General features: G+C 49.7%; 1 protein-coding gene across 1 annotated transcript in view; it reads right to left on the reverse strand.

Annotated features, from left to right (window-relative positions):
• The window catches only part of LOC138520521 (E3 ubiquitin-protein ligase TRIM39-like), a 284,585-nt gene that overhangs the window by 154,439 nt on the left and 103,229 nt on the right, over positions 1-26,917 (reverse strand). The window contains exons 5-9 of the mRNA XM_069632869.1: positions 26,499-26,611; positions 20,484-20,516; positions 20,341-20,398; positions 5,804-5,860; positions 111-167 (exon numbers count right to left, since the gene is read on the reverse strand). Coding sequence (XP_069488970.1) covers positions 111-167; positions 5,804-5,860; positions 20,341-20,398; positions 20,484-20,516; positions 26,499-26,611 — 318 coding nt within the window. The remainder of the gene's footprint in view (positions 1-110; positions 168-5,803; positions 5,861-20,340; positions 20,399-20,483; positions 20,517-26,498; positions 26,612-26,917) is intronic.

Raw genomic sequence — 26,917 nt, forward strand, 5'->3', positions numbered from 1 at the left:
GTCTCCATCACTTGGTTACCGCATTCCAGCACCTAAGGGGGAACAAGGAAAAAACGACAAGGTGAGCCAAGGGAACAAACAAGGACAATCTCTTTCCATCATATATTTACCTGATTTTACCGCCGGAGGTATTAATCACCAGAACGCCAAATCCTCTTTCGCCGCACCTGCATGAAAAGAGAAAGCAGCAAGTTTAACCTTGGCAACTTTTACCGGACAGTGTTGGATAACACAGACTCTTACCTGATCGCTTTCAGCTGCCACAAGACGATCTTCTTTTGGATCTAAGCTGCAACAGAAAACAAAGGAATTGGACAGAGTGATTACTCAGACATTGTGAACTCTTTAGAACTGTTCCAATACCTTCAAGCCAGTGAGGTAACTTGCCATCAACGCGCCCCTGCATTCCTCGCAGGATGGAGAGCTCATCATTCAAAACTATAAGGTGAGCTTTGTGAAAGGGAATATCGGGGTGATAAGTGGGGACGCAGTGAGGTGCTAATACTCGAATCCACGGGTGGCTAACTCCCTTTCCCCGTCTTTAGGAGACTAATTCCACGGGTCAAGCAGACGAAGCTAGGTGGGCCAGTCCAGTCAGTCTACGCATCAACACTGGTGGAGACCGTGGGAGTCCAGTTCCGTCCGACACCCCTGTGGGAGCCAGGTGAGTGTAACAGAACGCGAAGCCTTCCTACAAATCCTCACCCGGGTGTCAGGGAGACCTCAGAGACTGACCAATTGGCCCAATTATTAGGAGAACTTAGGGCGGAAGTACATGCCGCTCGCCAAGAAACTAATACCCTCAGGAGAGAGCTGACTGTTTCTAAGGAACGCACTGATGACCTTGCTAGACAATTATTGCAAAACCAAGCGGGGCAAACCCCTCTACCGGGACTCGGGGGGATTCCAACCCCTGTTACATCAAGCAACCCTGTGCAAGTGATTCTACCAGGAAATATCCCTTTAGCCCCGCCAGAACATTTTGCGGGGGATCCAAAAAGATTTGCCGGGTTTGTGAACCAATGCCGTTTGCACTTTTTATGCAGATCCGGAGCCTTTCCAAATGATCAAGCTAAAGTAGCCTTCGTATTATCCTATCTCAGCGGTAGTGCAGGGGATTGGTCAATCCCATTAGTCAATCAGGACGACCCTATTCTTCGGGATTTTCAGGGTTTTCAAATGAGCATGGAAAGACTATTTGCCCGACACTACCAAGGACAGGCCCTGGATAATGAACTTTTGTCCCTACGACAGGGTACCCAGGATCTGCTAACCTACATCGCAACCTTTAATAGGCTGGTGGTGGAAACTGGATGGCCCGAGGAAAAAAGGGTTACATTATTTCATCGTGGCCTTCGAGGAGAACTTAAAGATGTTTTGGCTCAAGTCGTGAACCCACCGCAAGACTGTGCTGAATACATAGACTTAGTGGTCCAGTTAGATCACAGACTTCAAAATCGAAAGGCTGATCGAGCCAAGTTCGAGAACCGGGTGTTGGTTAAACCCAATGCTAACCCCAAAGGAACAGAGGCCTCTGAACCCATGCAAATTGGAGGAGTTAAAGGACCCTTGACGCAAAAGGAAAGGGAAAAGAGGCGGCAAATGCAATTATGTCTATACTGTGGAACTTCGGGACATTTTCTACGGGATTGCCCTGTAAAACCACCTAAGAAAATGGTAGGAGCGGCTGATAAAAGGCACAAGGAGCCTGACTCGGGAAACGACCACGCCCGACAAGCGTAGAGGTCCGCTTGCCGAGCTTGAAGAAGGATACTCAGACCTCGCATTTCATCATACCAATGGTCATTATGGATCCAAGGCAGCCATCACGTATGCACGCAGTAAGGGCATACATTGATAGCGGGGCCATAGGAAACTATTTGGACCACAAATTGGCTTCTAGGATGAATCTACCTCTCTGCAAAAAGATCACTTCAGATGTCATCACCACAGTCGATGGAACTGAAATTGCCTCTGGGCCGGTAACCCATTCCACCGCTGAGATGACACTATTGGGTCAGGATCGGCATCGAGAGACGATTGTGTTTGATTTAATCAAAGCCCTACAGTTTCAAATAATACTGGGGATACCCTGGTTGGAAACACATAATCCTTGTATTGATTGGCGAGAAAAGAGAATAACCTTCCCGGATTGTGCACATACCTGTTATCTAAAACAAACCTTGAACAAGGACCTGGCCACCGTCTCTACTCCAGCCATGCAGTTACCTCAAGAATATCAGGAATTCCAGGATGTTTTCCAAAAGGAGCAGGCAAACACCTTAACACCTCACCGGTCATACGACTGTCAAATTGATCTTATCCCTGGTGCACAACCTCCATGCAGTAGGATCTACGCCCTTACGGAACCCGAGAACCTTCACCTACGACAATACTTGGACCAATACCTTGCCAATGGCTTCATTCGTCCATCCAAGTCCCCTGTATCTTCAGCTTTGTTCTTCGTGCCAAAAAAGGAAGGTGACCTTAGAGCGTGCATAGACTACCGCGCATTAAATCAGATCACGGTTAAAAACCGATATCCATTGCCTCTGATCCCCGAGTTACTGGACCAAGTAAAGGACCCTTGCATCTACACAAAATTAGATCTTCGAGGGGCATATCATCTGGTACGTGTAAAGAAAGACGACGAATGGAAGACTGCTTTTCGCACGAAGTACGGATTATTCGAATACCAGGTGATGCCCTTCGGTTTGTGCAATGCACCAGCAGCCTTCCAGTACTTTATGAACGATGTCCTTCGTGAACTCATTGACGTCTGTGTTGTTGTATACATAGACGATATCCTAGTGTACTCCTCTTCAGAATCAGACCATGTGGAGCACGTTCGTGCAGTCCTCGAGAAACTACGCCAGCACAAGTTATATGCAAAATTGGAAAAATGCGTTTTTCATACTACAGAAGTTGAATTTCTTGGATTTATCTTGACTCCAAAAGGAGTTCGAATGGACTCTCGAAAGGTGGAAGACCATCTCAAGTGGCCATCACCCAGTTCAGTTAAAGGAGTACAAAGCATGCTCGGGTTTGCTAATTTCTACTGCAGATTCATTCCAGATTCCTCGCACGTTGTACATCCTATCACAGCACTTTTGCAAAAAAAACAAACGCTTCTTGTGGACTGAAGAAGCTGAGAATGCCTTCCAAGAACTGAAAACTAAATTCACGTCTGCACCGGTATTAAAGCATCCTCGCCCTGACCTTCCATATATAGTTGAAGCCGACGCATCCAGTCTAGCCATGGGAGCAGTTCTGTCCCAGAAGGATCCTGAAACCGGTCAACTTCACCCAGTAGCATTTTGGTCCAGAAAGTTCTCGGCACCCGAGTTAAACTATGCGGTTACCGATAAGGAGTTATTAACCATCAAATCTGCCTTCAAGGCTTGGCGGCACTATCTTCTCGGTGCCAGGCATACCATTACTGTAATCACTGATCACCGAAACTTGCAGTATTTAAAGACAGCCAAGGCCCAATCGTCTCGCCAACTTCGATGGGCATTGTTCTTTGCCGAGTTCGATTTTGTGATCACTTATCGACCAGGCTGTAGAAATGGCAAGGCAGATGCCTTATCCCGAATAGGAATGGGAGAAGCATATTCGAACCCGGAACCGGTGCCTATAATTTCAGAACAAAGAATTCTTGGCATAACTACTTCACAAACACTAGAGGATATTCAGTTAAAGATCCAACAACTCTTCGATCCAACAGCCCTGCAGGACTGGGTAAAGAAAGGCTCAGACTACTCAGTCATCAATGACCTACCTTATTATCAAGGATGACTATTTCTACCACTCCAGGAACTACAAGAACTAGTCATCTCCAATTATCATGACACCCTGATGGAAGGGCACCCAGGTATCGCGAAAACTGAAGCTAAAATTAAGACAATTCTGGTGGCCTACCTGGCGAAAAGACGTAAAGTCATTTGTAATGTCGTGTGGCATTTGCGCTCAAAACAAAAGTCAGAAGAAAAAGCCAGCTGGCCTTTTACAACCTTTGGATATTCCACCTACACCATGGCACACCTTATCGTTAGACTTTATTACAGACCTACCTCCATGTAATGGATTTAACACCATTCTGGTTATTGTGGATCTTTTTTCCAAGATGGCCCACTTTATTCCTTTAAAAGGATTACCTTCTGCTTCAATTCTGGCCAAGAAGTTTCTCGAAAACATCGTTCCAATACATGGATTTCCCTCCGTATTGGTCTCTGACCGAGGTAGTCAATTCATTTCACATTTTTGGAAGAAATGTTGTCAATTAGCGCAAATCGACGTGAGGTTGTCAACCAGTCACCACCCCCAGACCGATGGTCAAACAGAGAGGACCAACCAGACTCTTGAACAGTACCTGCATTGTATGTTACACCAGACTGAAAGTAATTGGAAGGACATTCTATGGATTGCCGAATATGCATACAATATCTCTGTACATTCTGGAACTGGACAAAGCCCCTTTTATACCATATACGGGCAACATCCTCGAACCTCAGAACTTGACTCGCCTCAACACTTAGAAATGCCCGCAGTGAACCATCTGCACGCTATTATTACACAAGCCTTCAAGGAAGCAACTGAACATTTGAAACAAGCAAAAGAAAAGTACAAGAAAAATGCTGATCAGCATCGAAGTGATGCTCCACAATACCAAATTGGGGATCAAGTTTGGTTGGCCACAAGACACATACCTCTAAAGGGAAAGCGGACCTTTAACCCTAGATATTTGGGACCTTACCCTGTTAAGGCTATTATCAACCCGGTGGCCGTCAAATTGGAATTACCTGCTAGTATGCGAATTCACCCTGTCTTCCATGTTTCACTTCTGAAGCCAGTACAACCTGGGACAAGACTAACCAAGCCACCTGAGCCCGTCCTGATAGACGGGGAACCCGAATTCGAAGTAAAAAGTATCCTGGACTCCAAAATGGTTAAGTCAAGACTTTTTTATTTAATCGACTGGAAAGGTTACGGACCACAAGAAAGGTCATGGGAACTTAGTGACCACGTTCATGCACCTAGGTTGGTGAGAAGATTCCACCGGAATTTCCCAGACAAACCAAGGCCAAGGGGAGGAACGACTCTAGGAGGGGCGTTGGGGGGAGTGCTGTCATGATGCCTGCCCCCAGGCATCCAGACCAAGTCCATCAACCCAGGAAGCAGGCATCATGTCATCTGGAGCAAGCCCAGCAACCTCTGTTAGGGGCCATCTGGGTACAGTCCTGGCGCCTGTGGCGCCAGGCTCATATGGGACATCAGTCCTGGCGCCATAGGCGCCAAGCTCATATGTTTAAACTTACCTGATGCAGACCATGCTGCAAGGAATCCAAGCCCTTGTGAGGCTTGGAAGGGACTACTTTACCTACGGAACTATTTTGTTACTTGGGCGTGGTTGTGGAGGAATACGTGGTTGTGGAGGAATACTACCTGGGACTACTTTGGAGGCTATTTAAACCACACCCGAAGAGCAGCACATGCTTCGCGTTATTCTGCATCCTGCAGCGTGACGCTCACCGTGCCTGCAGTCAGCATCCAGCATCCTGCCACGCCCGCTTCGAGTCCAGAGTGTGTAGAAAGGAGGAGAAAGAAGAAGAAAGGTTAGAACAAGAACATTACTGGATTTCTTACCTGATTTCGGATTCAACTCATCTTTGAACCAGAAAAAGACTTCATTTGTCTCCATCACTTGGTTACCGCATTCCAGCACCTAAGGGGGAACAAGGAAAAAATGACAAGGTGAGCCAAGGGAACAAACAAGGACAATCTCTTTCCATCATATATTTACCTGATTTTACCGCCGGAGGTATTAATCACCAGAACGCCAAATCCTCTTTCGCCGCACCTGCATGAAAAGAGAAAGCAGCAAGTTTAACCTTGGCAACTTTTACCGGACAGTGTTGGATAACACAGACTCTTACCTGATCGCTTTCAGCTGCCACAAGACGATCTTCTTTTGGATCTAAGCTGCAACAGAAAACACAGGAATTGGACAGAGTGATTACTCAGACATTGTGAACTCTTTAGAACTCTTCCAATATCTTCAAGCCAGTGAGGTAACTGGCCATCAACGCGCCCCTGCATTCCTCGCAGGATGGAGAGCTCATCATTCAAAACTATAAGGTGAGCTTTGTGAAAGGGAATATCGGGGTGATAAGTGGGAACGCAGTGAGGTGCTAATACTCGACTCCACGGGTGGCTAATTCCCTTTCCCCGTCTTTAGTAGACTAATTCCACGGGTCAAGCAGACGAAGCTAGGTGGGCCAGTCCAGTCAGTCTACGCATCACACTGGTGGAGACCGTGGGAGTCCAGTTCCGTCCGACACCCCTGTGGGAGCCAGGTGAGCGTAACAAGGGTATTACATGGGCGATGATGAAGGGGTGGAAGAATATGTGGGGCAGTAGGAGGATGAAGGGTACAGTGCTGTAAGGAGGAAGGAGAGGGCAAGAAGGGGGCTAAGATGGGAAAGGAAAAGACAGGAGCAAGGGGGTTGGTGGGCAAGAGGCCGGGGAGATAACTGGCTGGGTGAGACTATTGACATGTTTTGTCCCCGCAGCAGGAGCCCAGTAAGGAAGGAGATGAGGAGCATCAGAGTGGAGGCCAGGCTGCAGACGGGCGATGGCAGGGCAGAAAGAGGTGAGCGGGAGGGGGACTGGTCAGCGGCATGGCAGAGGGGGGACACAAGGGTGGGGCCAAGAAGGGAAGGGACAGGGTTGCAAGGGGTGAGGAGAGAGATTGATGTGCAGGCTATGGGAGTCTAGGTGGGGGAGAAGGAGATTTCTTCGGTGGAGGTGCAGACAGACAGGGTGATTGAGCCCTTGGCACCCAAGGCACAGGTCCCGAAAGAGAAGGAGGTAGAGGGAAAGGGCAAGGAGAAAAAGCTGCCATACATGAGAATTACGAAGCCTATGGGAGCACATTTGATGACAACAAAGGATAAGATATGGGCAGGGGAATTTGTGGACGTGTTCAAGCGTCTACATAGGGAGGTGAGAGCCAAGGTGGGTTCTAAGGAGGAGGAGAGGGAGCTGGCCTCGCGTCCAAAGGTGCCGGTGACGCTTGAGAATTGGAAGTCGGCTTTTATTGTCCATGCAAGTGTCTTTTGTGAGAAATTTCCAGAGAGATGTGTGGCTCTGTTGAAGTACATGGACGTGATTAGAAAGGCATTCACGAGTTTCGGGGGTTTTGCGTGGGTGCGGTATGATGAGGAATTTAGGGCGAGGATGGCAGAGGACAGCCAGGCGGTCTGGGGGTGAGATAGATATGGACCTTTGGCTGCAGTGGATGGCACGACGAGGCCAGCTCCAACCGTACACACAGCAAGTGGTTTACCCGTGCCTTACCGGCCCTTTCTTGGTCGCCCTGCCCCGGAAGGGGCAGTGGGAGGAGGCAGAGGTCAGCCCTCAGCAGCATGTTGGGCTTTCAATAAAGAAGGCGGCGCGAGGATGATGTGCAAATTTAAACACGAGTGCAACAGGGGCGCAGGTCGGCATCCAATTATGTAGTGTTTTTCAGGCAGGGGACAGAGGGAAAGAGCGAGGAGCGGGGCAAGGAGGTGGGAGGAAGGTCTGTATGCTAGTTAAAGTGGGGGTTTCTGTAGGTGGGGACGCAGTTTATCAGAAAGGGTGCGTGGGGGAGGCACAAAAGTTGGGGAAAGGTTTTGGGGGCAATCCCAAGCGAGTAGGAGGGGGGTGTGGAGGAAGGTGTTTAGATAGGACGGGGGAAGGTGGGGGGTGTAACTGGAAAACTGATAGGGGCGCTTGCTGCACAACAAGGTGAGCAAGCGTTGGGGGACGTGAGAGGGTTATAGCAGCACAGAGTCAATACGGAGAGACTCACAGAGGTTAAGAGGATATCGCAACTTCGAGCGTACGGTAGTAGCCCCGGTTCGTGTGATGGGCAGGAGGCAGGGCACGTGCTAGGGCGGGAATTGAGGACGCACAGCACAGGAGGAACTTGGCTCGTTTGGCCCTTGGGGCAGTGGGGGCAATGAGGAGAGGTGACTGCATGGACGGGGGTGCGGGAGCGCCCCTGGTGCAGTCGGGTGGAAGTGATGAGATGTGACTGTATCGACGGGGCTGCACGAGGGCTCCTGGTGCAGGTGGGAAACATGGTGTGATGGACGCAAGGTGCTGGAAGAGTAAGTTATATGGATTGGACTGCATGGACGGGGGCGCAGGTTTGGCCCCTGGTGCAGTGGCGGAGAGGAGGAATAAGGAGAAGGGCCTGCATGGACGGGGGCACGTGGGCCCCCGGTGCAGGGGGGACAACATGGTGCAATAGTAGGAAGGTGATGGAGGGTGGGGGGCAAGTGTGAACAAGAGGTTAATAGGATAGAGGAGATAAGGAATCTAAGTGGGGGTAGGTGCATTGTTTAGAAGAGGGGTGTAAAAAGGTGCGAATTATAGGTGGGCCAGGTAGGAAAGGGCCGGGGGGTGTTTCCGTAGTGGGAGTAAGGAGGGGTCAGGTGAGGATGGGGTGTCTTTGGAGAGAGAAATGGGGGTAAATGAAGGGTGGTTTTTAAGAGTTAAGTTTGGGTCTGCAGCACTGGTAGCAAAGGTATTAAGGGGTCACAAGGAGGGTTTTGAGGAAATGGGACAGTGAGCGGAGGGGGGGTTGTGGCCTGTAGGAGGTTGGCGCAAGGCATGGGAGGACAGTTGTAGGGGGGAGACTATCAGAGGAAGGTGGAACGGGGGGGGCGCGGGGATAAGGGAAGTTCTGGGGATATAAGCAGAGATTTCCGGGAACTGGGGGCAGATTGGGAACGAGGGCAGGAACAAGGGGGGTGGTTTGGCAATGGAGAAGAGAGACTCATATCTATTTTCTTTTGCAGAGGGGGGCTTGAAGGAGAGGTGAGTTGCCGTGGATGTCGAATTGCGACCAGCAAAAGGTTATTGGGGCGGGGTATGTGGGGAGAGAGATCAGATCATTGGGACGCAACCGAGGACGCAGTCATAATTGTGTTTTAGGGAGTTAAGCGGTTATGGGGGGTCTATTTGCTGCCCATGTTGGCGGTGGGAAGGGAGTGTCAAGGGGTTTTCGGAGGAATTTATAGTACACACAGGAGGTAGGGCTTAGAAAATTATGAGGAGTAGCTTTGCTATAGAAATAACAGGGGAACTCGCTGGTTTTCGGGAGTGGAGCTCAAGGTAAGGTGGTTGGTCAAAGTTGTCACCGAGCAGGGTTGCAAGGGAATGGTATTTGAAGGGGCAGTGGGTAGGTCTAGGAGGAAGTTTTACAGGTAGTTGTTGGGGCAGTGGGGGGCACGAGCGCTGGTGCTCAGGGACACATATGGGTGAGGATTGCTTTTTAAGAGGAGGGAGGGCATCTATCGGTTTATGGGAATAGTTCATGAATTAGGGAGCGAAGTGGGCGGTCCAGGACATAATACAAATTGGAAGGAGAGGTAAGTTAGGAGGGGTGGGGCAGAAAGAGCACCTCAGTGGAGGGTTTTTCTGTTGCTGGGGGCATGGCCCCTTTGGATGAGGGGGGAGTGAAGCACAATGGGGAATAGCGCGGGAAATGATGGGGGTGGTGCTGTTTGCACAAACGGGCTACCCCAGGGGAACAGGTATTGAAGATGGAGGGGCATGGCCCAGGGGAGAAAGCAGGAAGCCTTGAGAAGATGGTAAGGAGACGGTAGGGACCAAGGGATAGGTAGGGAGGAATGGGAATTGATTGAATTATTTAATTGTTGGGGGCATTGAAAGTGTTTAATTATTAATTTGTTTGGCAAGTTGTTAAAAACAGATGTTAGTCTGTAAGGCCAGGGGCCAGGTTAGCGTTTATTTGTGAGCTTTGGCCTGTCACATTAAAGCAACCTTTTCCACTACAAGCGAGTCTGCGTGTTTTTGTGCAGTAAGCCCAAAGGGGAGTGCCGGGGAGAACGCAAAGCGTTTCCCCCTGAGGTTGTTTTGGGCGCTGCACAGGCCAGCGAGCTGGCCTGCGCATAGAGCGCTGTTGGGTTTTTTAAGGGGGGCAGGGAAGGTTCGAGAACAGGCGGCGGTTAGGACAAGCTTTTGTCACCGCCCGCCCACGCCTTTATCAGGGCCTTGTAAGGGTGTGAATTGCTGGGAGAGTAGGGTTGCTATTTGGGGTTGTTCGTTTTCCCCCGCGGCTGGGTTTTTCCAGGTTTTTGGCAGGAGGTTATAAGGGCCTGGGGGCTGGTAGTTTTCGTGAGACAGGCTGGGGCATTAGTTGGGGAAGTTATGTTGTAAGGTTTTGTTGCTGATGTGACAGGATAGCCTGGCAGCAGGTCATAGGAAGGAGGAGTTTGGTGCAGAGGGGAGTGGAGGGGGCATGAAGTGTTGGAGGCCGGGGCATGGCCCCTTTGGATGAGGGGGGAGTGAAGCACAATGGGGGAATAGCGCAGGAAATGATGGGGGTGGTGCTGTTTGCACAAACGGGCTACCCCGGGGGAACAGGTATTGAAGATGGAGGGGCATGGCCCCGGGGAGAAAGCGGGAATCCTTGAGAAGATGGTAAGGAGACGGTAGGGACCAAGGGATAGGTAGGGAGGAAGTGGAACTGATTTAATTATTTAATTGTTGGGGGAATTAAAAGTGGTTAATTATTCATTTGTTTGGCAAGTTGTTAAAAACAGATTTGTTAGTCTGCAAGGCCAGGGGCCAGGTTAGCGTTTATTTGTGAGCTTTGGCCTGTCACATTAACGCGACCATTTCCACTTCAAGCGAGTCTGGGTGTTTTTGTGCAGTAAGCCCAAAGGGAGGGGAGAGACCAAGCAGAGATGCGAGAGAGAGAGAAACAATAGGAAAGATAGAGACAGACTAACACAGAGAAACAGCAGGAAAGAGAGAGACATACTAATAGAGAGAAACAACAAGAGAGAGACAGACTAACACAGACAAACAACAGGAAAGATGGAGACAGACTAACCCAGAAAAACAGGAAAGAGAGAGACATACTAACAGAGGGAAACAACAGGAAAGAGGGAGACAGATTAACACAGAGAAACAACAGGAAAGAGACAGCCTTAACACAGAGAAACAGCAGGAACGATAAAGACTAGAGGGGAGAGAGAGAGTGAGGGCGATAAGCAGAGTGGAGAGGACGACGAGGCACAGTAGAGCGAGGGGAAAAGGACATAGAAAGAAGAGAAGCAAGAAAGACCGAGAGACAAACTAACACACGGAGGGGGAACGGGAAAAAGAAAGAAATGGCGAAGAAAGAGACATGTAGTGACGGGAGACCAAGAGAGAATAGGGCGGGAAACTAACAGAGAAGGCCAGAGAAATACAGGTGAAGAGAAAGAGGCGACAAGAAGAGAGTGACAGAGGGAGACCGGATGAGTGACAGAGGAGCATGGACAGAAACATAACCAGGAAGAGACAAATGGAAAGACAGAGACAGGCATACAGGAGTGAGAGAGGGACAACCAGACTGTGACAGAGGAGAGAATATAGGCCTGCAAAGGGGAGCGATACTAGGAAAAGACAGAGGAGGCAGAAGAAAAGAGAACATGGACTCAAGAGAAGCAGAGACAGAAGAGATGGAGAGAATGTTGAGTGGGAGAGGAAGACAGAGGGGCAGAGAGTGGGGAGAATGAAAGGGAGATTGAGAGGGATAATAGGAAAAGACAGAGAAAAAGACATGCAGGGAGGAAATAGACGAGCCGGTGATCAATAGGCAGACAGCAAGGGAGATAGAAATCACAGCAAAACTAAAGAGGAGGGAGAGAAAAGATGAAATAAAGGTAGGACTTTCGCCTCGGTCCTGTAGTGTGTGGCCGATTTAAGTGTGGGCCAGGGTCAGACTGGGACAAGAAATGGGCTCGGACACCGAAAAAAAGTGTCCCTCAAACCCTCATCCCTGAATCATGTCAATTCACAACTTTACAGAAAATGCTACTCATGGAGGGTTAATGGTGTTTGTTGCATGTAATGTTTTGTGTAAACACTTGAGAAAACGAGTGATAACATTACTTTTCCATGGCCCCGGCATTTGATAATGATTTGTTATTTAAACAGCGCGTTTGCCAAAGCACTGTACATAGCAAATAATTACATACAATCATTCCCAACCGAAGTAGTTTGTACTCATTTATCAACCTCTGATTAATGAAAGGCTGAGTTGGCCTTGCCAGAATTTGACCCTGCTAACTGCAGATCATGCATAGATCGCAGCAGTGCCATTGAGCGCTCCACCTGCTGGACTATATCACTGTAGAAAGCTAGGAGGAGCAAGCAGTTCCTTCCTTCTTCCCTCCCATCATCCATCACTCCCTTATCACTCCTTCCCTTCCTCTTGATTTTCTTCTTTCTTTTTTCTTTTGTTCCTTTCTTTTTTCTTGCTTCCCCTTCCATTCTCTTCTTTCATGGGCATCTTTCCTCTCCTCCTTTCCTTCCTCTCTCACATTGGGCCTCATTACAAGTTTGGCAGTAGCCTTGCCTGTAAAATCGGCACCCGCGAATGGGCAATTACTGGGTCATTATGGCCTCGCCGGACCCGGTAATTTCCCTTTCGCAGGCGCCGAAATGAAGTGCTCCCCATTCCCATTGAGCCCAGTAGGGCTCAATGGGAATGGGTGGGCTCAATGGGAATGGGGAGGTCGGATGCACCGGCCCATTCATGAATGGTGCCGGTGCATCCGACATGGTCTGGGGGCGGGTGCCGTTCCGCCCGCCCGCCAGGTCCGACCTGGCGGGAGGGAGGGCACCCGCCCACAGAACTCGGAGTATGCCGGTCCGGTAACTACAGCAGCGGCAAGCTTACCGGTGCCGTAGTTACCGGACTGGCATACTCGTAATGACCCCCATTGTTTCCTTCCTGTCTCCTTACCATCGTTCCTCTTTTCTTTCCCCCATCCTTCTACCCTCCTTGATTTTGTCTCTTCAACCATTCCTCCTCATTTCTTTCCTTCCCCACTCTCTGTAATTCCTACCCCATTGTTATATTGGAAAATAGCACTTAAAGATACATTATTGTGCATGGTTCAACAGGCTAGGGAGCACTCGAGTCGAGTGCAATGATGGGCTCTGCAGCATTCTTGAATCACAGCTCATACCAAAGGGCATCTGCATCACCAGGCCCTTAGTCGAGACAGCATGAGAGTGTGAATATTCCAAAAGGTCTCCTCTTTACGATAGTCGCACTTCACAATGGGACTGGAGTCAAGAGTACGCCTGGACAAAGCAGGTAGGACGTCGCCATGTATTTTAACCTACCAGGGTTTAAAACAAGGATGCATACTAGCGCCCCTGCTCTACAAGGCTACATGGGATCGGCGCTGCATAACCCCACCTCTATCCCGCCTAAATTGGGGAATCTTTCACTACAATGGAGAGGTTATGCGGATGATATTGTCCTGCTCGATCTTACTCCTGTAGGGCTGCAGGCTGCATGTCTAAACTTAAGGAATATTCTGACCTTTACTCCTTGGGCCTCATTAGGAGTGTGGCGGCCACGGAATGAACGGTGCCGGTAAGGGACCGGCACCGTTCACTCCGGGCCGCCACATTACGAGTTCTGCAGCGGGTCCCGCTCTTGACACCTGGTCAGACCAGACGTGGAGAGCGGGACCCGCTAGCAGACCAGGATGCTAACAACGGGCCCGTCATTAACTGCCCCTTGTTAGCATCCTCCCCATTCCCATTGAGCCCTATGGGGGCTCAAATGGGAATGGGGACGTACCGGGTCCCGCGAAAGGGAATTACCGGGCCCTCCAAGGTCGGAATGGCCCGGTAAATCCCCTTTTGCGGGACCCAGAACCGAGTTTGGAGGTAGCCATGCTGCTAAAAACGGCATGGCTACCACCAAACTCGTAATGAGGCCCCGTGTCTGTTAATCCTAATAAATCTAAAATCATTCTTTTTTTCACTGCAGCATGTGCTAAAGCCCAGTGTTTTGAATGGTACCTTGGAGAAAGAAAAACTTGAGGTAGTCGACGAATATAAATATCTTGGAGTTGTGCTCGACAGGAGGTTAACCGGGGCATTCCATCTTGAGATACTGGAGTGGAAATGCGCCCAGGCCCTAGGGGGATTGTTAAAGATGGCCAGGAGTGGAGGGGGATATTCCCTCGGGATACTGGCACGATTGTCTGTAGCCAAGATCCTACCTATACTTCTGTATGGCGCAGGGGTTTGGGCTTTTGGGAACATTGCGTCGCTAAGCAGATTGGAGAGTAAGCGTTTAAAGAAACTCTTTCGCCTTCCTGCGCGTGCTCCTGTAGAGCTGATTTACCTTGAACTCGAACTGGCCCCATGGGATGCGAGATTTCAGCTGTCTTGTGCTAACATCCACTGGAAACTGACTAATGCAACTAGTGGCTCCCTAAACTGGCACATATCTGAGGCTGCCAGGACTAAGGTCCATCTTATGCCAAATAGTAATCTGGCGAATATCTTGGCTATGGTGGATCACTGGCACCCCCTGACAATTGGTTCAGGTGAGAGTATCAGTTATGTACAACACAAACTGCACATGAAAAACATCATCTTCCAAAATTCATGAACAACTGAAAACTAAACTTTCTGGGAAAAGGTCTTGTGTTTTATTCCTTGGTTATATCACACAATGAGCTCGACTCCCTAATTATATTCACAATTTTGTGGGCAATCCCTTGGTGTGGGACTATTTTAAGATTAAAGCAAGTGTGGGCAAGTCCTTGGAAATAACCGGTGTTTGCGCCCATATATCGCGGACACTCCGTTACGGCAGGCTTTGTGGGGAACTCAAAATTGAAACAGCGAAACATCTCCTAATGAACTGTGAAGCTGTAGGGCCCTTGAGGGCCACCGCATGTACCGCTGTGGGAACATCTGAACGTGATGACGCATTGTGGATATTGTTTTTAAATGGTAATAATGAAGCTTGCATTATCTATTTTACTATCTTGTGGAGGAAAATAATGTTGATTTTAGACGGGTTGCTGAGTAGATAATGAAGGGTGGGACTGATTGGGTGGAAGTAAACCGCTAATTACATTTCCTGATGATGGTTAGGAAAAGTAGGGGGTTAATGTTTTTGTATTGTGTGCTGAAAAAACTATTGTTTGTATAGTTATGTAGCACGTTAATAAAAAATGTAAATGAAAGAAAGGCAGGCAGAGAGAAACACATCAATAATGAAAGATAGGCAGAGAGAAACACAGCACTAATGAAAGACATGCAGGCATGGAGAAACACAGCAAGAAAGAAAGATTAGCAGGCAGAGAAACACAGCAAGAATGAAAGATTAGCAGGCAGAGAAACACAGCAAGAAAGAAAGACAGGCAGAGAGAAACAGCATGAAAGAGAGAGGCAGGCATGGAGAAACAGCGACAATGAAAGACAGGCAGGCATGGAGAAACACAGCGATAATGAAAGACAGGCAGAGAGAAACACAGCAAGAAAGAAAGGGAGGGATGCAAAGAGGGAAACACAGCAAGAAAGAAAGAAATAAAAAAAAGGGAGAACTGCAAATAGGGAAACACAGCACGAAAGAAAGAGGCAGAGAGAAACACAGCACAAACAGAGGAAATATAGCTAAAAATAAAGGTAGGCAAAGAGATAAGAAAGAAAGAAAGAAAGAAAGAAAGAAAGAAAGAAAGAAAGAAAGAAAGAAAGAAAGAAAGGCAGGCTGAGGGAAACACGGCAACAACGAAAGATGGGAAGAGGCAAAGATAGGAAAAAAAAGGCAGAGAGAAAGAACAAGAAAGAAAGGTAGACAAAGAAATACAGCAAGAAAAGCGGGAAAAGCAGAGAGAAATATAGCAGACAAGAAAGACTAGCAGACAAAGAGAAAAGCAGCAAGAAAGAAAGACGGGCAAAGAGAAACACAACAAAAAAGAAAGACTGGCAGGCAGAGTGAAACCCAGCAAGCAAGAAAGACAGACAGACAGAGAAACACAGCAAAAAGAAAAATAAGAAGGCAGAGAAAAAGATAACATGAAATAAGAGTAACAGGCAGGGAGGAGCTATAGAGACAAGAAGGGTGAGAGAAAGACAAACACGGGCAGAGAGACAAGCAGATTGAGATGTAAAGGGTTGAGACAGGAGAAGATAGAGAGAAAGAAAACATAGCAAGAAAGAAAAGCAGAGACAAAGAAAAGGGAGAGAAAACTAGGCAAAGAAGAGAGAAAGGCAGCAGGACAGGGAGAGGAAGAAACAGAACAAAATACACAGAGGTGAGAACGAGAGAAACAGCAGGAGACAGAGTACAAAGACACAGATGAGTAGGGAGAGTGAGAGGGAAATGTGAAGAGAAAGTGAGTGGAAGAGAGAGAGAGAAAGCAGCAGGCAACGAGGATAGATAGGAAGAAGGAGGAAGAGTGGAGAGAGAGGCAGCTCGGAAAGAGAGAGAGAGATGGCAGAAACAGGAGCACGAGGCACAGAGGAAACACAGAGGCAGAGTGAAGAGAGAGGCAGGTATGAGAGAGGTAGAAACAGGGGGACCAAGAGAAAAATGCAGAGAGGAGAGATGGGGAGCCAGAGAGGAGAGAGATAGGGATGAGGCAGAGGAGAGACAGAGATTCAGGGAGAAAGAAGCAGACAGAAGGGAAAGAGAGGCGGGTAGGATAAACAAAGTAATTGGAGGAACAAGAGGAAGAGGCACAGGGGAGACAGGGAGCAAAAAGCAGAGATGGGAGACAGAGAGACTGGGAGAAACAAGCAGAGATGAGAGACCGGGAGAAACAGGTAGAGATGAGAGACAGAGAGACCAGGAGAAACAAGCAGAGATGAGGGACAGAGAAAACGTGAGAAACAAGCAGAGATGAGAGACAGAGAGACTGGGAGAAACAAGCAGAGATGAGAGACTGGGAGAAACAAGTAGAAATGAGAGACAGAGAGACCAGGAGAAACAAGCAGAGATGAAAAATAGGGAGAAACAAGCAGAGATGAGAAACAGGGAGAAACAAGCAGAGATGAGACAGATAAATGAGAGCGAGTGATGGGAGAATATGGACATCAAGAAAAAGCAGCAAGTGAAAAGTTGGAAAGAGGGATGAAAAAGAGAATGAAAGAGAGAGAGAGTAAGAAAGAAAGACAGCGGGTCATTTTGCAAAACCGTAGATGGGGAAAAAGTGTAAAGACGGGCATTACACATGAAATCCTGTCTTTTTTCCAATGTGTGGGATTTTCTTTTTGTTTTGGGGAGACTTGGGCACTGAACAGAATAACACTGTCCATCACATATCCTTGCTCCACCCCAAAACAGCACACAATTTCATGCTGGCATTAAACCAATGGATTCTTATGGATTCCGCCTGCTATTTACACCTGGTAAATGCTGGCGAATTCCACAGGAGGTCATGGTCAAGGACTCCTGCAATTGTTCAATGTGGGAGGCGACTACGCCCGGTCCTTAAGCTTGGATAACTGTGTGATCATCGACAACGAGTCAAAGGAGTGATCAATCACTAATGAACCTGGTAACAAATAACAAAGAAGGGTAAAAAGAGCAAGAAGAAGGCGCACAAGAAAAAGGCTCATACTAAATAGGCTGATTTTAGTGGCAATGCAGCCTGAGCAACACGCCTGGCTTGATTAATTCCAGCTGAAGAGCTACTACCCTTGTGATCAGTGATCAGGGCTCATATGACACTCTACCATTAGAAGGAAATAAGACCAAAGTCTGTGCTTAATATCCTACTAAAAAACAAAACTACATCACAAGGCTTCCAGCTGCTGAGTCTAATACTCTTTCTACTAGAGGTGCCTCCAGAAATAAAGACAACATCGGCAGGAACTCCTGTTCACCCTAAAAGCACTGGCTCATTTATACAGACTACAGAAACTTTTAAGTGCCAACCATTACCGGAAGATTCCCACATTCTGCAAGATTTGGAAAACCCTTTTCAAGAGGACAATCATGGGATAACATCTAACGCCATTGCTTCGGACACGCACCCTAACGGCTCCACCTACTATCCGTCCATGAAAGGAAATGGTCTTGCTAAATCAGTAAATGGGAAGAGGGGCCTCTACCAACCTCATTCTAATTCGGATGCTGATTGTTTGGCCCTCAAAGTACAGGGCCTTTTTTATGTTAGTCGGGACTATTATCCAAATTGAACAACCATCTTCCATTTAGTCCATGACATCATTCCTCTGCGGTGTCCACAAACGGAGGACATCGTGATTTGATGACCATCTAGAAGACTCATACTATGCTAGCGCGATAGTTTATATTCACAATCCTGCTGTACTAGATTTTGTCACGTCACATGATGCTGATTTTGGGGAAATTAGGTTATGACTGTTCTATTGTTAAAGCTCCATCTAGAAAGTTTGGGCTGAAATCTAGTAGACCCGTTCCTTTGCTTTCAACTAGACCCTCTACAGCCAACATATAGGAGTCAACCTTAATCAATCAAAACTATCTCCCAGCTCAGAAGGCAACGCTATTTCTGTCGCCATTGATGCTCTTGGGTTAAGCCATGTTGGTGTTCACTCTCCCTTAGAAGAGAAAGAAGGGTTGGCTGCTACCAGCTGACAGTGGTTATCTTCAATTCTACAACCACAAAATCCATGTAGATCCTAGCCACACTTTTACCATTTTCTCCTGGAACACCTGAGGCTTCTCCCACTTCACTGAACCTGATGGTTTATTAGAGAACATCTCCAATTTCTGTGTAGTGGCATTACAGGAAACCTGGCTCCAGGATAACGTGGAAATTGGCAGCTGCCATTCCATTCAAACTATGGCCACAAGGGGATTCAGGGGCAACCAAAAGGAGCATTGATCATTAGTGTTGATAATTCTTACCAAATCACCAAGATCAGCACTTCAGGCGACTAAGTGCTTGCTGCTATTATTAATTGGGCCCCGAAGTGTGGCCATACAACTTATCTATTAATCATCAACTTTTATGATTTACTCCCGAGGCTTTATCACGCTAAACGGTCTTTGGCCAGGCGTTTCCCCGGAGTAATATACCAGAGTGACTGACAATAGTGCATCGACTATCGAGTAGGTCTTTGTAAACATCAAAATGTACCCAGATATGAAGGTCTTAACAAGAACAGAAAGTGACCACTTTCCACTCCTCTCCTATATAAATTACACTAAGCAGGTTCATGATAGTGACCCTATCAGCAACATTACTATAAACCAAGGGCGAGTTGGAATACAGGTAATATCGATAAGGCTGTTTGCTTCATCACTGATCTCGAATTAGATTCTCAAGCCACTTGCAGTGCAGAGGCCGTAATCAACCGCAGCATCACTTTCCTGTGAGTTGCATTGCAGACATCGGCCTGATTCAGAGGTGCATGTTAAAATGGAAAAGTGCTGTGTCTCTAGGCCTGATTCAGAGGTGCATGTTAAAATGGAAAAGTGATGTGTCTCTAGGCCTGATTCAGAGGTGCATGTTAAAATGGAAAAGTGATGTGTCTCTAGGCCTGATTCAGAGGTGCATGTTAAAATGGAAAAGTGCTGTGTCTCTAGGCCTGATTCAGAGGTGCATGTTAAAATGGAAAAGTGTCGTGTCTCAGTTGAATGACACTTTTCCATGATGAAATGGATTCTGATGTAATCCGAGAGTGGCAGCAATATATCAAGTCTGCCACTCATGCAAAGCCGTGATTTACGGCATTGCAACAGACTTGCCAAGCACCTCACATGTAAGGGGCTGGCAAGGACTGTATTCTGAAGTTCAGAGCAACCTTACTGCACCAGCCTAAAGAGGAGTTAATAAACGGCACCCTGGAGGTGTTGTTAGTTATGAAAAGAGGCAGCATTCCTTACAAAGTGTTAGATTTCCGTAAAACAATTATAGAACTGTCTGAAAGAAGTTTTCTTTTCAAGCTGTCAGTGCCACATTTTCTGTGTTACAGGAAGTGCTGCAGAGTCTCTTCAGGCTGACGACACTTTCTGTACTGTAGAAAAGTGCCTTTGCTTTTTGCATTTTGGCCAGAGGTGCTCTGTGCACGGTAACCCTGCAGCGCTCCATCTGCACATATTTTATGTTTCTTCTGGCCTGCTGCACGATATCTCTCCTCCACTCTTCCCAGGTGGGAGGATTTGGAGGAGGGAATGTCGTATTACTACGTGGCATTTAGCACAGGCTCAGAATCGGGCCTCGAGTGTCGCTGCAGGGGACTCATACCGCCTCACCTAGTGGTGACTCTCTGTGACTCATGTTCCTTTTCGTATGACCTAGTGTCACTGCCGGGGACTCATGCTGCCTCACCTACTGGTAACTCTGTGACTCATGTTTCTTTCCTATGAGAGAGTGTCGCTGCAGGGAACTCATGCCGCCTCACCTGCTGGTGACTCTGTGACTCATGCTCCTTTCCTATGAGCAAGTATCACTGCAGGGGACTCACGCTGCCTCACCTCACAGTGACTCCTGAGATCCAGGAGGCCCAATGGAGGGTTACAGTTTTGGATTTGTAAACCACAAGTACTCACGTTCACAGGATTTCACGTATCTCCAATCTGAAAGCATGAACAAAATTAAGGGTTTGTGAAATCAGACAAACCAGCGAGACATTGAAGTATGTTAAATATATTTATTACCATTAATTAAACGTACCCATTTCTGCAGGAAATGTTTCTGTAGTAAAAGAAAAACAAGTGATGTATTAGATCCCAAACCTTTAACTGTAAAACATAACCCAGCACTCCCTGCCCTTCCCCAAATGCCTCCCCTCCAGCTCCCACCACTGCACCCCCACTCCCTGCCCTTCCCCTAATGCCTCCCCTCCAGCTCCCACCACTGCACCCCACCCCCTGCCCTTCCCGAAATGCCATCCCTCTAGCTCCCACCACTGTACCCCCACTCCCTGCCCTTCTCCCAATGCCTCCCCTCCAGCTCCCACCACTGCACCACCACTCCCTGCCCTTCCCCTAATGCCTCCACTCTAGCTCCCACCACTGCACCCACTCCCTGCCCTTCCCCTAATGCCTTCCCTCCAGCTCCCACCATTGCACCCCCACTCCCTGCCCTTCCCCTAATGCCTCCCCTCAAGCTCCCACCACTGCAACCCCACTCCCTGCCCTTCCCCTAATGCCTCCCCTCCAGCTCCCACCACTGCACCCCCACTCCCTGCCCTTCCCCTAATGTCTCCCCTCCAGCTCCCACCACTGCACCCCCACTCCCTGCCCTTCCCCTAATGCCTCCCCTCCAGCTCCTACCACTGCACCCCAACTCCCTGCCCTTCCCCAATGCCTCCCCTCCAGCTGCCACCACTGCACCCCGACTCCCTGCCCTTCCCCTAATGCCTCCCCTCTAACTCCCACCACTGCACCCCCACTCCCTGCACTTCCCCTAATGCCTCCCCTCTAGCTCGCACCACTGCAACCCCACTCCCTGCTCTTCCCCTAATGCCTCCCATCAAGCTCCCACCACTGCACCCCCACTCCCTGCTCTTCCCCTAATGCCTACCCTCTAGCTCCCACCACTGCACCCCCACTCCCGGTCCTTCCCCTAATGCCTTCCCTCCAGCTCCCACCATTGCACCCCCACTCCCTGCCCTTCCCCTAATGCCTCCCCTCCAGCTCCCACCACTGCAACCCCACTCCCTGCCCTTCCCCTAATGCCTACCCTCTAGCTCCCACCACTGCACCCCCACTCCCGGTCCTTCCCCTAATGCCTCCCCTCTAGCTCCCACCACTGCACCCCCACTCCCTGCCCTTTCCTGAATGCTTCCCCCTCTAGCTCCCACCACTGCACCCCCACTCCCTGCACTTCCCCATATGCCTCCCCTCTAGCTCCCACCACTGCAACCCCACTCCCTGCTCTTCCCCTAATGCCTCCCCTCTAGCTCCCACCACTGCACCCCCACTCCCTGCCCTTCCCCTAATGCCTCCACTCCAGCTCCCACCACTGCACCCCCACATCCCGCCCTTCCCGAAATGCCATCCCTCTAGCTCCCACCACTGCACCCCCACTCCCTGCCCTTCTCCCAATGCCTCCCCTCCAGCTCCCACCACTGCACCACCACTCCCTGCCCTTCCCCTAATGCCTCCACTCTAGCTCCCACCACTGCACCCACTCCCTGCACTTCCCCTAATGCCTTCCCTCCAGCTCCCACCATTGCGCCCCCACTCCCTGCCCTTCCCCTAATGCCTCCCCTCCAGCTCCCACCACTGCAACCCCACTCCCTGCCCTTCCCCTAATGCCTCCCCTCCAGCTCCCACCACTGCACCCCTACTCCCTGCCCTTCCCCTAATGTCTCCCCTCCAGCTCCCACCACTGCACCCCCACTCCCTGCCCTTCCCCTAATGCCTCCCCTCCAGCTCCTACCACTGCACCCCAACTCCCTGCCCTTCCCCAATGCCTCCCCTCCAGCTGCCACCACTGCACCCCGACTCCCTGCCCTTCCCCTAATGCCTCCCCTCTAACTCCCACCACTGCACCCCCACTCCCTGCACTTCCCCTAATGCCTCCCCTCTAGCTCCCACCACTGCAACCCCACTCCCTGCTCTTCCCCTAATGCCTCCCATCAAGCTCCCACCACTTCACCCCCACTCCCTGCTCTTCCCCTAATGCCTACCCTCTAGCTCCCACCACTGCACCCCCACTCCCGGTCCTTCCCCTAATGCCTCCCCTCTAGCTCCCACCACTGCACCCCCACTCCCTGCCCTTTCCTGAATGCTTCCCCCTCTAGCTCCCACCACTGCACCCCCACTCCCTGCACTTCCCCATATGCCTCCCCTCTAGCTCCCACCACTGCAACCCCACTCCCTGCTCTTCCCCTAATGCCTCCCCTCTAGCTCCCACCACTGCACCCCCACTCCCTGCCCTTCCCCTAATGCCTCCACTCCAGCTCCCACCACTGCACCCCCACTCCCTGCCCTTCCCCTAATGCCTTCCCTCCAGCTCCCACCATTGCACGCCCACTCCCTGCCCTTCCCCTAATGCCTCCCCACCAGCTCCCACCACTGCAACCCCACTCCCTGCCCTTCCCCTAATGCCTCCCCTCCAGCTCCCACCACTGCACCCCCACTCCCTGCCCTTCCCCTAATGCCTCCCCTCCAGCTCCCACCACTGCACCCCCACTCCCTGCCCTTCCCCTAATGCCTCCCCTCCAGCTCCCACCACTGCACCCCCACTCCCTGCACTTCCCCTAATGCCTCCCCTCTAGCTCCCACCACTGCAACCCCACTCCCTGCTCTTCCCCTAATGCCTCCCATCAAGCTCCCACCACTGCACCCCCACTCCCTGCTCTTCCCCTAATGCCTACCCTCTAGCTCCCACCACTGCACCCCCACTCCCGGTCCTTCCCCTAATGCCTCCCCTCTAGCTCCCACCACTGCACCCCCACTCCCTGCCCTTTCCTGAATGCTTCCCCCTCTAGCTCCCACCACTGCACCCCCACTCCCTGCACTTCCCCATATGCCTCCCCTCTAGCTCCCACCACTGCAACCCCACTCCCTGCTCTTCCCCTAATGCCGCTCCCATCACTGCACCCCCACTCCCTGCCCTTCCCCTAATGCCTCCACTCCAGCTCCCACCACTGCACCCCCACTCCCTGCCCTTCCCCTAATGCCTTCCCTCCAGCTCCCACCATTGCACGCCCACTCCCTGCCCTTCCCCTAATGCCTCCCCACCAGCTCCCACCACTGCAACCCCACTCCCTGCCCTTCCCCTAATGCCTCCCCTCCAGCTCCCACCACTGCACCCCCACTCCCTGCCCTTCCCCTAATGCCTCCCCTCCAGCTCCCACCACTGCACCCCCACTCCCTGCCCTTCCCCTAATGCCTCCCCTCCAGCTCTCACCACCGCACCCCAACTCCCTGCCCTTCCCTAATGCCTCCCCTCCAGCTCCCACCACTGCACCCCGACTCCCTGCCCTTCCCCTAATGCCTCCCCTCTAGCTCCCACCACTGCACCCCCACTCCCTGCCCTTTCCCTAATGCTTCCCCCTCTAACTCCCACCACTGCACCCCCACTCCCTGCACTTCCCCTAATGCCTCCCCTCTAGCTCCCACCACTGCAACCCCACTCTCTGCCCTTCCCCTAATGCCTCCACTCCAGCTCCCACCACTGCACCCCCACTCCCTACTCTTCCCCTAATGCCTCCCCTCTAGCTCCCACCACTGCACCCCCACTCCCTGTCCTTCCCCTAATGCCTCCCCTCTAGCTCCCACCACTGCAACCCCACCACCTTGGGTGTCCAATTGTCATGTTTCGGATTGTCCTCCCCAGCACCCCATAGGGGAGGTCACACACCCACAGGTCTCACTCTTTCAGAGATTGACATTCTCAGAACACAGTAAAGGACCAGGGAAAAGGGCATTAAGATCAGAGATAATGCAGCCTCTTTATTGGAGCAGGCGTATCATGCCACTGTATCTGATAAAAGGACCTCCTATTTTGAACCCAATACTGGCTCAGTGTCCTTGCAAGCAATACTTCGGGGGGATTTAAAAGTGACCCCCGAGGTATTGCATTACCCCCTACCTGTGCATCTCTCAAATCCGAGCAATTGCAATTGACTGCATTGGGAGAGTAACTTCATGCATTGGAACAGACATACCCTATGACCCCAACACCACAAGACCTAAAGGCGTCAATGCCAAGTTTCAGGCTCTAGCCGACCGTGAAGCTAAATTATTATCTGAGCCGGTCCAAGTCCAGAAGTCTGGGGAAGCCGATATGCCTGAGACATTGCTGGCCAGACTATTGTGTCACGAGTGTGGTCAGACCTACTATTCAGAGGCCAAGGGGTCCCTGATGCACCGCTCTCAGGATATCATTCATGTCTTTATTGGCCTTTTGGGGTTCTCTCTACTCTACTATAATCAGGAAACATGGTTTACTGAGGTGGTAAAGAGACGATATTCAGAATCAGCCCTATGGAAAGATTCTGAGAGGCCACCCTATTCTGGTGAACAGGACGACACTAATGTCTAGCCAAACTCTATGAAGGTAGTGTAACTGGGCAGTAGGGCTTAGACTTGGGAGAGTGTGGGGTGGTGATGGGTTCAATTAAGCACACAAAGAGCACTCTAATAACTCAAGTTAGGCAGAATGTATACAAATGCACTATTTATTAGGCCTTGAACCAACTCTTATCAATGAAAATCACAGGTATGCAAAACTACTAAACGTACACTATCAACATATTTACATCCATCATTACGACCTCCAACACATGGTATAGGGCGACAACAGCCCTTGCAGCCGCGACTGCAGAACCGCTCAGTTTCCACTGCAGGAATGGGAGGGTCCAAGCCACACATATTCTACCGGATCTGTCTTTTCACCACAATACTTCTGACCGAAATAAGCTCTATTTTTACAACACATTTTTCTTAATAAAAAAAGTCTTTTGGCACATCTCCTTTTCATATCAACAACCTTTTGGTTTATTTCTTCTGCCTTATAATTTATTTTAATGTTTTATTCCTGCCTTAGCTAAAGTAAAATGGAAGAAGACTGGTTAGCCTTTTATTGCCCTCTTCTAACTTCTCCCCCTCCCCTTCTTTAATGATTTGTGTCAGTCCTTCCATTTAACATTTTTTAGCAGTTCTTTTGACTAACAATTAAATATTTAGTTTAATTTTCCAATTCATCTTTTTTCACACCACTATATATTTTGCTAGATTTGATGAGTTTTATGTACAACTCAACGAGTGCATTATCAGTGAAATGTATATGCATTTAGTTTTTCATGCAGTCATGGATGACCGGTCCATTTCTTATAAACGAACCCACAAAAAACATGTTTTTGCTTCTCGGAAACCCCACCAATCAAACACTCATCCAATCAAACACTCATCCAATCATGGCTCATCCAATCAAAAAATCATCCAATCATGGCTAGCTAAAATGGACCTCGAAGAGTTCACGCCGAAGTTATCCCCAAGTGACAAAAATGCCCAGACGTCTTGGTAGCTACTAGCAGGACTGCACACAATCAAATCTTTCTAGCCAGCCTCGGGATTCAGGGTTGCAGTAGTCCCCAGTTCTAGCCCACCTGGAAGAGGAAACCTACTCCTCTCTGACCGTCCCCCTCAACCCTCGCACCACACTTGCCATCGGCATCAAACAGTTTGACCGCATTTCCCCAACCTTTCTAACGGCCCAAATAATCCTTAAAATAGCCTTTATTACATACAAGGCTGTGGTAACCCAGCCACACCTGTACCCAGCCAAGGAACTGGTCAAATTAGGAAGCCAGAGCAATTCCAGATGCCATATCGTTGCAAGACTGGAAATAAATAAATGAATGTCGAAAAGCAAATGGACAGGAAGAGAAAGATCTCCCATTATGCGCCAGCACTGTGGCACACGATCCTAACCCACAACCGCACAGCACCATTATGCCTGCAGTTTACCAAAACACGAAAGACCTTGCTATACACATCATTTCTCTAAAAACTCGGTGCACCAGGTAATAGCATTCAGGGTATGCGGCTCTCGGCCTCACCTGGACTCATCCATTGTGACGTTCTCCATTGCTTGCTATCTACCTGTGCGCTATACAAATACAAGAATACCGACATATTGGTTTTGAGTGCATTGAGATGGTTGGAAAAGCCTTCCCGATCAACATCACCTCTTGGGTGGGCCTGGACTCATATCTACCTTTTAATTCCGTGAGCTTCTCCTGCAGGTGGGCATGTCGCGTGGTGCTCTGCAGCGTCGTCTCCATTCCAGCGGCATCTTCCTGGGGGTTCAGAGCCTTCACTTCACTGCACCTGAGAATTATAGAAAGATGCTGCATATAACCCTCAGCCTCCAGTGACAAGTGAGAGTAAGGGGGTCTAAACAGTGAGATAAGGGGGGGGGGGGGAGACGCCATTCCTAAAGATGGGAAAGGAAGGCTCTGAATCAACATGCACGTAAGGGAGGGGAGGCACATCCCCGGTAAAACAGAGGGGTAGACAGCACCACACGTGTGATAAATGAGAAACAAGAGACGGGCAGGGGAGTGAGGAAGGGCAAGGGAGCCACTACTGGGAGGCACATTCTGAATGAGAGACCCCCGGAGAGGGGAGGAGAAG

Source organism: Ambystoma mexicanum, chromosome 13 (genome assembly GCF_040938575.1).
Source record: "Ambystoma mexicanum isolate Mex_15411 chromosome 13, UKY_AmexF1_1, whole genome shotgun sequence".
In the NCBI taxonomy this organism is placed as follows: domain Eukaryota; kingdom Metazoa; phylum Chordata; class Amphibia; order Caudata; family Ambystomatidae; genus Ambystoma; species Ambystoma mexicanum.